We start from the raw sequence: 13152 nt of genomic DNA, 5'->3' as shown, positions 1-13152 counted from the left end.
ATGTTTTCACTATTATTCTACAATGTAGAAAATAGTAAAAATAAAGAAATCTGGCAATGAGTAGGTGTCTCCCAAACTTTTGACTGATATATAATATATATATATATATTTATTTACTTTTTGCTACTGCTCGACTAAAGAAAACTCGGTCAATCAGCAGCCTATTGACTAAACAATCAACCATCGACTAAATAGGGTCAGCCCTATTATGAAGTGGCTTCTATTCAAACCAGGGATGGGCAACTGTCGGCCCAGGGGCCGACCACCTTTTTTGTAGGCCTCAGTAGGGGGACTGAGAATCATAGGAATATTTTTTTCTCAGGAAGCATGAAATTATTCAATAACTCCAAAAAACCATCTGTTTTGGTGAGAGGAACTTTACACTTTAAGGCTCGGTTGAAGGGATTTGGGTAGTGTAGATGGCAGCAATTATTCCAAAGTCAACAGTTGCTTTCTTTTAAGAGTTAATAAAATGCAGTCAGTCGATGTGAGAAGAGGAAACCCAAGCCTAAGCTCAGAGGTTTATTTTATTTTTTTAATTTTCAGGGAAGTTATCCCAGTGGAGCTCGAGTCTCTCACCATGAAGTCCACGCACGCACACAAACATACTCACAAAAGCATCTTAGTCTCAATCTAGAGAACTCAGAATAGCTAGCCAATTTACAGGCCACGTGATATCTGTTTTCTTAAATTCCTGATTGTACTGGTTAAAAAGAAATGGAAAGCAATTTATTCTGACACAGACGTGTCCACACACACAAACACCCAACCCTGGACTCTACACTACCGTTCAAAAGTTTGGGGTCACTTAGAAATGTCCTTGTTTTTGAAAGGGAAGCAATTTTCTTCTCCACTAACATAACATAAAATTGATCAGAAATACAGTGTAGATTTTGTTAATGTTGTAAATGACTATTGTGGCTGGAAACGGCTTTTATTTTTTTATGGAATATTTACATAGGGGTATAGAGGTCCATTATCAGCAACCATCACTCCCGTGTTCCAATGGCACATTGTGTTAGCTAATACAAGTTTTTATAATTGTAAAAGGCTAATTGATCATTAGAAAACCCTTTTGCAATTGTTAGTACAGCTAAAAACTGCTGTTCTGATTAAAGAAGCAATAAAGCTGGCCTTCATTAGACTAGTTGAGCTTCTGGAGCATCAGCATTTGTGAGTTCGATTACAGGCCCAAAATGGCCAGAATCAAGTGACCCCAAACTTTTGAACGGTAGTGTATGTATTTTTGTTTTATACGTGAAATATTCTCGGCAGCCAGTCTGTTATTTAGTGGTTGTAGACTGGCTGACATGAAATCTGTTTCCTTAAGGAAACGAGAACTTGTCATTAGCGTGTCCTGTGAAGAGCTCATCTAGGCTGAGAGAGGAGAAGACTGCCATGCCATGTGCGTAGCAGCAGGATCCAGCCCACTCAGATCCAGCTGGTCGGTTTTTCTCTTTCTCTCCCAGCAGGCAGCATCTGCTCATCAGCCCATGGCTTGTCAACACTCCCAGCAAAAAAACAGGACCTGTCAGACAGACAATCTTTGCATGATTTGCAGGGTTAATTACTTTGCGACTTGTAAGAGTCTTTTTACTATCTGCTAGGTAAACTGTACACACAGAGCTGCGAGCTGTACAGACAGACACCCCTTCTCTTGTTGCGTTGAATGGGGGATGTAACTCTCTGAACCCTTTGAGGAATATCAAGCCAGAAGCCACCACATCTCCACCTTTTATCAGTTCCTATTTATGTTCATATTGCCACTGGCTGTACTTACACTGAACAAAAATATAACGCAACATGTAGTGTTGGTCCCATGTTTCATGAGCTGAAATAAAGGATCCCAGTATTGTTTCATACACACAAAGCTTATTTCTCTCAAATTTGGTGCACAAACTTGTCTACATCCCTGTTGGTGACCATTTCTCCTTTGCCAAGATAATCCATCCACATGACAGGTGTGGCATATCAAGCGGCTGATTGAACACCTTGTGCTGGGGACAATAAAAGATCCCTCAAATGTTTGTCGCACAATACAATGCCACAGATGTTTCAAGTTTTGAGGAGGCATGCAATTGGCATGCTTACTGCAGGAACGTCCACCAGACCTATTGCCAGATAATTAAATGTTAATTTCTCTACCATAAGCCGCCTCCAACGTCGTTTTTGAGGATTTGTCAACGATGTGAACTGAGTGCCCCATGGTGGCGGTGGGGTTATGGTATTGGCAGGCATAATCTATGAACAATAAACACAATTGTATTTTATTGATGGCAATTTGAATGCACAGAGATACCATGAAGAGATCCTGAGGCTCATTGTTGTGCCATTCATCCGCTGCCATCACCTCATGTTTTAGCATGATAATGCATGGCCCCATGTCACAAGGATCTGTACACAATTAGTGGAAGTTGAAAATGTCCCAGTTCCTCCATGGCCTGCATACTCACCAGACATGTCACCCATTGAGTGTTTTTGGGTATTCTGCCAGTTCCTGACAATATCTAGCAACTTTCACACAGCCATTGACGAGGAGTGGGACATCATTCCACAGGCCACAATCAACAGCTTGATCAACTCTATGCGAAGGAGATGTGTTGTGCTGCATGAGGCAAATGGTGGTCACACCGGTATACTGACTAGTTTTCTGATTCACAACCTTTTCTTTTTTGGGGGGGTATCTGTGACCAACAGATGAACTGTAACTCGGTAAAATCTTAGAAATGGTTGTGTTTTATATAGTTGTTAAGTATATTTCAACTGCCCCAACCATGATTCTCATCCCTCCATCCCCTCCTCCTCTTGATCCCTCGCTCTTCTATTTTCACAGCTGTTTTTTTCTGATTTTCTTTCCGCTCTGTTTGAGGAGTGTAGAGTGTTTTGAGGCGCTCTCACTCTATTCCCGTCTGTCTTTGTAATCGCCTGTTCGGTTTGAGCTCGCACATTCCCCAAGCAGACATTTCCGAGATGGGAAGTCATTGGAGTGAAATGTGCCAGTGCGGTACAGGGCCTGTAGTGTAGTAGTTCAAACATTTGTTTGGCCAAAATATACAACAGAAGAGGATATTGACAAAACACCCATTTCATTCTGACTGTCAGAAGTGAAATACAGCCGCGAGGAGAGATGGCGTGTTTGGTTTTCGAATAGTGTGTTTGTGGTTGAGTGTGAAAGAGAAAAGACACAATGTTATCCTCCCAAAGCAAATAGAATCATTTAATCAAATGTTGGGTTTAGGAAACAAGTGGGAGGCTATGATTCAACAGGTGGTGATAAGGGTTATAAAACAGCCTCCACAAGTTCCACAGTGATAGTTGCCTGGATATCTCTTCGTGTGTTAGGGCTCCTGTATGAAGAGGCACAGGTAAGCAGATGGTTGCGTGAGATACTAGTGTTAGAATGCGTCCAAAATGGCACCCTTTTCTCTACATAGTGCACTACTTTTGACCAGACAATGGGATGCCATTTCAGATGCAGCCTCAGTCTCTCCTGCTCTACAGTCTGACACATGTCTCTCTCTCTCTCTCTCTCTCCTGCAGCTCTGATAGAAAATGACCACTCCTCCTTCTCCAACGGCCTTGATGTGGGCGGTGGCAAGGCTGTCGAGACGTCGCTATGGAGACCCCCGCTCAACACCATCACCGTCTCCAAGAAACGTAACTGGCTCCAGCAGAGCTCTGGGAGGCCGCGTCATGCCACGGACGAACCCCAGTACCTTCTGGGAGCAGAGGAATACAATGGACACGGAAATGCTCCACTCCACAGCCCCTCCCCAGAGAACCTAAACCCTCCCGGGCCAACCCTATCTCACCCATTCCACCTACACCTGCCCCTCGTAAGAATGGGCCACACCCGTGTGGCGCCTCGTTCCAGGTGTGTGGAACCGACTGAGGAGAATGATGCGGACGATGAGGGGGAGATCTGGTACAACCCCATCCCTGAGGATGAGGAACCAGAGCTGCATCACAGCCACAAACCCACTCCCACCCCCCAGGTCAGGCTGATGGTCCAGACACGGCCCCAGGGTCCTCACATCCCCCAGACCCAGAGGAGGCCCAGCAGGGGAGAGGAGGTTGGGGTCAGACGGGCCCTGGAGGGATGCAGCCCTAACCTGGAGGGTGTGGGGGAGAGCATGGGTGGCGGAGGTGGAGAGCGGAGTCAGCAGGGGATTGCCATGCGTTGCATGGGGCCGTCTCTACATCTGCAAAGACAGATGCTGCTCGCGTGCAAACCTCAGGAGTGGCCAACCATTTCCAGCAGAGCCACAGCTACAGGTAAAGCACACGCTCTCTAGAATTCTAGGGCTACCTATTGTTCACACCCTCTTAAGCCAGCCCCACCCATATTTTTAAGGATTCAAATGTAACGTCATGTGCTAAACAGTGAGTAGTGTAGTAATAATTAAGACTAAAAGTGGTAGTAGACTACAATAAGGGAAAGTTCCAGGTGAACAGAAAGTTTCCAGATTAAAATATTTTATAAATATTACTTGTTATTGTTTTGGCCACTGCAGTTATCACAATTCAGGTCCACACGTCTTTCCAAAAACTCCGTAGTTGGTGAAGAAATGGTGCATGTAGTTGATGATTGCGCTGCTGCCTTTGCTGGATGACTATGCATTTATCATTAGCATTTTGTATCACGCCTTTATGTTGAAGAATGAGCGTAAATGACTACATTGCGTAAGTGGCCAGCTGAGGGCTCTCAGAGTGATTCTTGCGTAAAAGACAGAGGTAGTCATTTTTCCTCTCGCTCCTACTGAAAAGCCAATTGTCCCGGTTGATATATTATCGAATAGATATTTTAAAAACACCTCGAGGATTGATTATAAAAAACGTTTGCCATGTTTCTGTCGATATTATGGATATAATTTGGAGAAGAAAATTGCAGTTTTCGTGACCGCTATTTCCGGTGGATTTCTCAACATAATGTGACAAACAAACGGAGGTATTTTGGGTGTAAAAATAATCTTTATGGAACGAAGAGACCATTTGCTGTCTAACTGGGAGTCTCGTCAGTGAAAACATCCGAAGATCAAAGATAAACAGATCATTTGATTGCTATTCTGATTTTCGTGACCAAGCTTCCTGCTGCTAGCTGGACATAATGCTATGCTAGGCTATCGATACACTTACACAAACGCTTGTCTTGCTTTGGCTGTAAAGCATAATTTCTAAATCTGAGACGACAGGGTGATTAACAAAAGGCTAAGCTGTGTTTCGCTGTATGTCACTTGTGATTTCATGAATATTAATATTTTCTAGTAAGATTATTTGGCCGTTGCGCTATGCTAATTAGTGTAGTTGATGACAATTCTCCCGGATCCGGGATGGGTAGTTCCAATTAATCAGTATAAAGGAGGAAATGTTACTTGTTGGGCAAAATCAAAGCTGTAATGCATCCTGATGTCTTTGTTTGCTGGTTCAGTAGGGGCCCCAGAGACAACTGCAGGTCTTGACAGCTGGTATTGCAGTCAACGACCATCTTCTAGTAGACAGACCACTCACTCTGAACAAGCAGGAGATGCTGCTCTTGCTTCCTCAGCTTGGCTGACTCGACAGTTTCTAGCAGATCTGAATACCTGATAGTTAAACCTCTGGCACTGCAAGCACAGGTCTGTACTGGGCTTAGTGCTTGAGATGTGGGGCAGCACTTTTCTCCACAGATTCCTGAAGGAAGAGACCCCACTACACATACCTCTGGTAATGCAATTGCATTATCCTCTGTGTAGTTGTTGAAGTTCACCACTTGCTACAAGGCCTCATGCCTCAGTTGTAATCAGTGCTTGCTTGGGCCAGCTCTCTTTTTGATGGGAGTCAGTAGACCATTCTCCTTGTATGACCAGTAGAGGAGAGTCAGGCGTGTTCTACTGATGCTGAAAGACAAATTACAGATACAAATATTTGAGCATTATTATACAATAGATGTGAAATGGCATTCTGAGATTGTGTATGAACCATGTTAGCTAGCAAGCCAGCCATCAAACTTCAGCTGGCAAGCTAACAGCAAGATTTAACTTGCAATGCAAACCGATTGTCATAGCTAGCTAAATAGGTTCAAACCACTAAAAAATGTCTTTACCTAAATCAGCGATTTCCTCATCGTCTGATTCATTTTCAGTCAGAGTCCGCATGGCACGATCGTCCTCCAGAAAGTCCATCACAACTTTTCCCTCTGACCTTTGTCGATATCGCCTGATAAATTCAGGGCAGCAATGTTATTGAGAGCAGTAGCAACATATTTGCAGTTCTCCATGGCTAACGTTATGTTTCGAAAAAATGCAGTAGAAAGGATGATCTACGCATAACGAGCAGCTCATTTTATAGACACATGCTACACCACAGATCAATCTGTTCAAACTCATCTCTCGGCATGTCCAGCCCACTCATTATCTCAGCCAATGATGGCTAGCGGGAAGTTTGCTGTCTTTTTCTGTGGCTAAACCAACTACGCTCATAATTTAACAATTGTATTCATATTTACAGATGGCATACACTTTTGTTAAGGCACATGAAAGTTCACTTGTTCGAGAAGGCATTTCTGCCAAAAAAACAGATTTTGATAATATATTTTACGTTTAAATGTCTCTCCTGTGAAGTCGTGACTTGCGACATACGCCTAGTTTCCTGAATCGGGCCACACATGTAGCTTAGACCCTATTTTACACAATCTGAGTTTGTGTTGTGCACACCATCGATTGAGACACAACATGCTCTTGATTACAGGGTGCATGTCATGTTTTGGCTGATACATTTATTAAAATGGGGGGAAAAAATACATTTCTACTTTCAAATGGTACCACAAGGATGGTTGGAGGTCCACACATAAGAGAATGTTGACTTGAATGGGAATATTGATTGTTTTAAATTATATTGTCAATCCTCCATAGGAAATCTTTTGAAATTAATCAATATAATTTATAGAAATGACCATGTAAGTTGACATTCAACGGTGAGTGGCCGGCAGCCATCTTTGTGGTAGTAATTAGAAGTTACAATTTCAATTCAACTTACATGTCAATGGTGTACCAGCTAAATTGCAGTGGTCTGAAGGGATAGGTCCATTCTATTTTTATGATTAAAATGACACTGACCCTGTATTCAAGAGCATGTTGTGTCTCAACCGATGGCAGGAACAATACAAAAACCTCAGATATAGAGTCTAAGCTACAAAGTTAGCAATTATGAAAAAAAACGGAATTTACGCGTTTCCCGATCATATATGTTAAAGCAGGGGTTCCCAAACCTTTTGACCCACGACCCCATTTTGATATCTGAACATTCTTGTGACCCCACCCATGTGAAATAAGGATGTACAGTACCAGTCAAAAGTTTGGACACACCTACTCATTCAAAGGTTTTTATTCATTTTGACTATTTTCTACATTGTAATAACACACATGGAATCATGTAGTAACCAAAAAAGCGTTAATCATATCAAAATATATTTTAGATTCTTCAATGTAGCCACCCTTTGTCTTGATGACAACTTTGCACACTCTTGGCATTCCCTCAACTAGCTTCATGAGGTTGTCACCTGGAATGCTTTTCCAACAGCCTTGATGGAGGGCTGAGCAATTGTTGGCTGCTTTTCCTTCCTTCATCAGACTAAAGATTTCCACCATTGCTTGTTTTTTTCTTATTATTGGTGTCGTTTAGTAGTGGTTTCTTTACAGCAATTTGACCATGAAGGCCTGATTCACGCAGTCTCCTCTGAACAGTTGATGATGCTACTTGAACTCTGAAGCATTTATTTGGGCTGTAATTTCTGAGGCTGGTAACTAATGAACTTATCTTCTGCAGCAGAGGTAACTCTGGGTCTTCCTTTCCTGTGGCGGTCCTCATGAGAGGCAGTTTCATCATAGCACTTGATGTTTTTTGAGACTGCACTTGAAGAAATGTTCAAATGTATAACAATTTTCCAGTGTCTGACCATGTCTTAAAGTAATGATGGAATGTCATTTCTCTTTGCTTATTCGAGCTGTTCTTGCCTTAATATGGACTTGGTCTTTTACCAAATAGGGCTCTCTTCTGTATGCCCCCATACTTTGTCACAACACAACTTATTGGTTCAAACACATTAAGAAGGGAAGAAATTCCACAAATTAACTTTTAACAAGGCACACCTGTTAATCTCATCGAGCTGGTTGAGAGAATGCCAAGATTGTGCAAAGCTGTCAAAGCAAAGGGTGGCTACTTCGAATCTCATATTTGTTTAACACCTTGTTTTGGCCGGGTGGGTTGGTTTTCCCTCAGCTTACATCTCCAACGTTTACAAGACCATAGTCTTTGTGACATTCCTTCCAAAACAATGTGTTCTGAGGGGACATTCTCTCTGAACCTTTCTTTGTGAGAGTGAGTGACAACACAAGGCTTGACGGATGGATTGCAAATAGCTCGGCCAAAAGGACAACAGCAAAATTCCGTCTCTCAGTTACACCACGTGCTGACCTTTTGGGGTGCTTCAGATTATCACAGTTGTCTGTAATGATTTCTGGCCCTCTGTGACCTTATCACATGTAAAATTTATGCAGTTATTAAAACAGAATTACAAAGCTGTAAAACATGATTGTAAATATGAGAGTTTCAGCATGATATAGATGTGTGTGTGTGTCAAGCCTTGTGATGATTCCTTGCTGTCCCCAGTCCACCTGGCCGTGCTGCTGCTCCAGTTTCAACTGTTCTGCGGCTATGGAACCCTGACCTGTTTCCCAGACCTATTTTCAACTCTGTAGAGACAGCAGGAGCGGTAGAGATACTCTCAATGATCAGCTATGAAAAGCCAACTGACATTTACTCCTGAGGTGCTGACCTGTTGCACCCTCTACAACCACTGTGATTTATTATTATTTGACCCTGCTGATCATCTATGAACATTTTAACATCTTGGCCATGTTCTGTAATAATCTCCACCTGGCACAGCCAGAAGAGGACTGGCCACCCCTCATAGCCTGGTTCCTCTCTAGGTTTCTTCCTAGGTTCTGGCCTTTTCGAGCCACCGTGCTTCTACACCTGTATTGCTTGCTGTTTGGGATTTTCAGCTGATTTTCTGTACAGCACTTTGTGACATCAGATGATGTAAGAAGGGCTTTATAACTACATTTGATTGATTGATAAATATGTAGTCTATGTTTTGGCGTCAAACTGGTGGCAGATGTGGGGGGGGGAAATCTATAGGTGGAAGAGTTTTAGAGTTAATTGAAAATAAAGCCATTAATTAGGCTATTGTCTCTTGAACCAAATGGTCAACAAGACACAATAAGTTGCATGGACTCACTCTCTGTCCAATGATAGTGTTTGTAAGTATTTTTGAATGACTACCTCACCTCTGTACACGCATACAAAAGACCAGGGAGGTTTCCAATGCCTCGTAAAGAAGGACACCTATTGGTAGATGGGTAAAAAAAAAAAAGTAGACATTGAATATCCCTTTGAGCATGGTGCAGTTATTAATTACTCTTTTGGTGGTGTATCAATACACCCTGTCAATAGAAAGGCACTGCCGTCTATCCTAACTCATTTGTCGGAGAGGAAGGAAACCGCCCAGTGATTTCACCATGAGGCCACTGGTGACTTTAAAACAGTTACACAGTTTAATGGCTGTGATAGAAGAAACCTGAGGATGGATGAACACTATTGTAGTTACGCCACAATACTAACCTAAATGACAAAGCGAAAAGAAGGAAGCCTGTACAGAATAAAAACATGCACCCTGTTTGCAACAAGGCACTCAAATTAAACTGCAAAAAACCTGTCAAAGCAATTAACTTTTAGTCCTGAATACAAAGTGTTATGTTTGGGGCAAATCTAATGCAACACATTACTGAGCACCACTCCTCATATTTTCAAGTATAGTGGAGCTGCATCATGTTATTGGTATTCCTGTAATCATGAAGGACTGGGGAGTTTTTCATTATAAAAATAAACAGAATGGAGCTAAGAACAGGCGAAATTCATGAGGAAAACCTGGTTCAGTCTGCTTTCCACCAGACACTGGGAGATTAATTCACCTTTCAGCAGGACAATAACCTAAAACACAAGGCCAAATCTACACTGGAGTTGCTTACCATGAAGACAGTGAATGTTCCTGAGTGGCCGAGTTACAGTTTTGACTTAAATCTGCTTAAATATATGACAAGAAGAAGATATATTTGTGTTTTATTTTTAATTAGTTGTTTACGAATGTTAAGAGGTTCTTACACTGACATCAGAGTAATTTGTTGATCGTTGATGAAAAATTACATTATTTTAATCCCACTTTGTAACACAGTAAAAAGTCAAGGGGTGTGAATACTTTATGAAGGCAATGTATGAATACATTTTTTAAAAGTTATTCAAGTGTAAATAAACAAAGTTACCATAGATTGCCATATATTTCCTGTTAATTGCCAAAATTACTGAAGATTCCAGTGACTTTGGTAAATTACCGGTAGCTTTGCAACCCTAGCTCTGATTAACGTGGCCAGGTCTCTGTAAAGTGGTAAAGATACTCCCATAATCCTTTGGGATGTATCTGGAGCTGACTGCTCCATCTAAATGTGACACTAACAGAAGGGAGTGGCAGGGTGACAGGTTTTGTTTTGGGTTTGCAGGAGGACAATGCATCATACGTGTCCCTGATTTAAGCAGGGGGTGCTACTAGCTGGTTGGTGAGGGATGTGGGGAGGTTGAGGACTTCATTTAAAAAGACATGTCTAATGTGCTGTGTTCTTCGCCTCCTATCTGTGATTGACTGACTGGACTATTTGGTCATGTAATGTTTCCACTCCTCTCCCCGCAGGGAGTAATGGAGACCTGTCACTCAATCTACCACGGGTCGCAGGCTATGTAAACAGAGGAGCAGGGAAAGACAGGGGAGTGGAGTAGTAAGGTCACTGCTTTCAGTAATGCCAGATTCGTCCCCATGCAGCCTGTAAAAGAAGGCCTAGATTAGAATAAAAGAGGGAGAGAGGAACCATGATGTCCTCCTCTTCCAGGTTTTTGTGATGCCTACATCCTTTCAAACTCCTCTTCCTCCTCTTCTCCTATAAAGTCTCAATATCCCTTCTTCACTTTGTGACAAAACTATGAAGAGGACAAAAGCAACTTTATTACAACTGGCTAAAAATGGATAACGCTTTGTATTGGCTCGAAATAATGTCTGTTGAATAATAATGTATTTGTGCACGTTAGATTAGAACACAAGACCCTTTATCTCTCCGTCTGTCCAGCTGGTTGGTTCGTTTTCCTAACCGGATACACCCTTAGACTCTTTGCTGAAATCTGTGTTTGTATAGAGGATAATGATTGATGGACTATAGAGCACATTTAGAGGCAAAGTGTTCCCTTAGCGCCTGGACGGGAATCTGGTAGTTGGACCGATGGGGTCATATGTGGTCAGCTCTATTTTTATGGTTGTTTTGATTGGATCAGTCAGCAAAAGTGCAGTACTGTAGTAAATTAATGATCATTTCATGAATTTTGAAAATCGACGAACACACACACAAATACACTTGTGCATGCACATGCATGCACACACACACACACTGTTACTGGTGATAGAGAGGAGGTCTGGGCTGATATTAAATTCCTGTTGTAGTAGCTTCCTTAGCCTACATAGAGAGCAGGACAAGCTGCGTTGGCAGGTAGCCATGTTGCTGTGCAAATGAGACCAGGAAGAGACTGCCTGCGTGTCTGGTTATTGTTGCACCCCAATTGGCACTTTGGTCAAAAGTAGTGCAATATATAGGGAAAACGGTGCCATTTCGGACGCAGTCTATGTTAGCAGGGGTTTGGTCACCATTGTAATGAAATGCCTTCGGGGTCCTGAAAGGAATCCAGCACTGAATGATTTAGAGCACAAGGAGAGCCACCAATAGAGTAGAATCTCTCGCTGCATCCCAAATGGCATCCTATTCCTTATACACAGATGTTGGATCTTAATTTGATCCCTCTTCTGTTGCTGAGAACTTTCATGCACAGCCGGAAATGCAAACTTGTGTGTTCAAGGTTTAAAAAGGCTTCTAAAGTTTGAAATTTCCACTTAAAAATGTCAGAATTGATTTGCCCTAATGGAAAATGTATCAACCGGGTTCAAGTCCGGACTCTGGCTGAACCACTCAAGGACATTCAGAGACTTGTCCCGAAGCCACTCCTGTGTCGTCTTGGCGGTGTGCTTAGGGTTGTTGTCCTATTGAAAGGTGAACCTTCACCCCAGTCTGAGGGCCTGAGTGCTCTGGAGCAGGGTTTCATCAAGGATCTCTCTGCTCCATTCATCTTTGCCTTGATCCTGACTAGTCTCACACTCCCTGCCACTGAAAAACATCCCCACAGCATGATGCTGCTACCACCATGCTTCACCCTAGGGATGGTGCAAGGTTTCCTCCAGACGTGATGCTTGGCATTCATGCCAAAGAGTTTGTGATACAGTGAAATAATCTGTCTGTAAACAATTGTTGGAAAAATGACTTGTGTCATGCACTAAGTAGATGCCCGGACCGACTTGCCTAAACTATAGTTTGTTAACAAGACATTTGTGGAGTGGTTGAAAAACTAGTTTGAATGACTGAGCAAAAATATGAATGCAACATGTAAAGTGTTCCATATTTTATGAGCTGAAATAAAACATCTCAAATTTTTCAGACCCACAAAAAGCTTATTTCTCTAAAATGTTGTACACACATTTGTTTACATCCCTGTTAGTGTGCATTTCTCCTTTGCCAAGATAATCCATCCACATGACATGTGTGGCATATCAAGAAGCTGATTTAACAGCATGATTATTACACAGGTGCTGTGCTGGGAACAATAAAAGGACACTCTAAAATGTGCAGTTTTGTCATACAACACAATGCCACAGATGTCAAGGGAGTAGGCAATTTGCATAATGACTGCAGGAATGTCTACCAGAGCTGTTGCCAGAATATTGAATGTTAATTTATCTACCATAAGCCTCCTCCATCGTCATTTTAGGGAATTAGGCAGTATGTCCAACCAGCCTCACAAATCTAGACCACATAGTGCTTTGTATTCAGGACATTAAGTTAATTTCTTTGCCATATTTTTGCAGTTCAGGACATAGTTAATTTCTTTCAGTTTTACTTTAGTGCCTTATTGCAAACAGGATGCATGTTTTGGAACATTTTTATTCTGTACAGGCTTCCCCCTTTTCAT

The 13152-nt window shown here is 42.1% G+C and overlaps 1 protein-coding gene across 4 annotated transcripts in view; it reads left to right on the top strand.

Moving 5' to 3' along the window:
* Positions 1–13152, top strand: part of LOC139406785 (rho GTPase-activating protein SYDE2-like) — an 80184-nt gene that overhangs the window by 17629 nt on the left and 49403 nt on the right. For all 4 annotated transcript variants that reach the window (XM_071149822.1, XM_071149821.1, XM_071149820.1 and 1 more), the window contains exon 2: positions 3541–4275. In XM_071149822.1, the coding sequence (XP_071005923.1) occupies positions 3541–4275 (735 nt within the window). The remainder of the gene's footprint in view (positions 1–3540; positions 4276–13152) is intronic.

Source organism: Oncorhynchus clarkii, chromosome 4 (genome assembly GCF_045791955.1).
Source record: "Oncorhynchus clarkii lewisi isolate Uvic-CL-2024 chromosome 4, UVic_Ocla_1.0, whole genome shotgun sequence".
Lineage (NCBI taxonomy): Eukaryota > Metazoa > Chordata > Actinopteri > Salmoniformes > Salmonidae > Oncorhynchus > Oncorhynchus clarkii.
The sequence above is the reverse complement of the archived record's forward strand: the minus strand, read 5'-3'. Positions and strand labels throughout refer to the sequence as shown.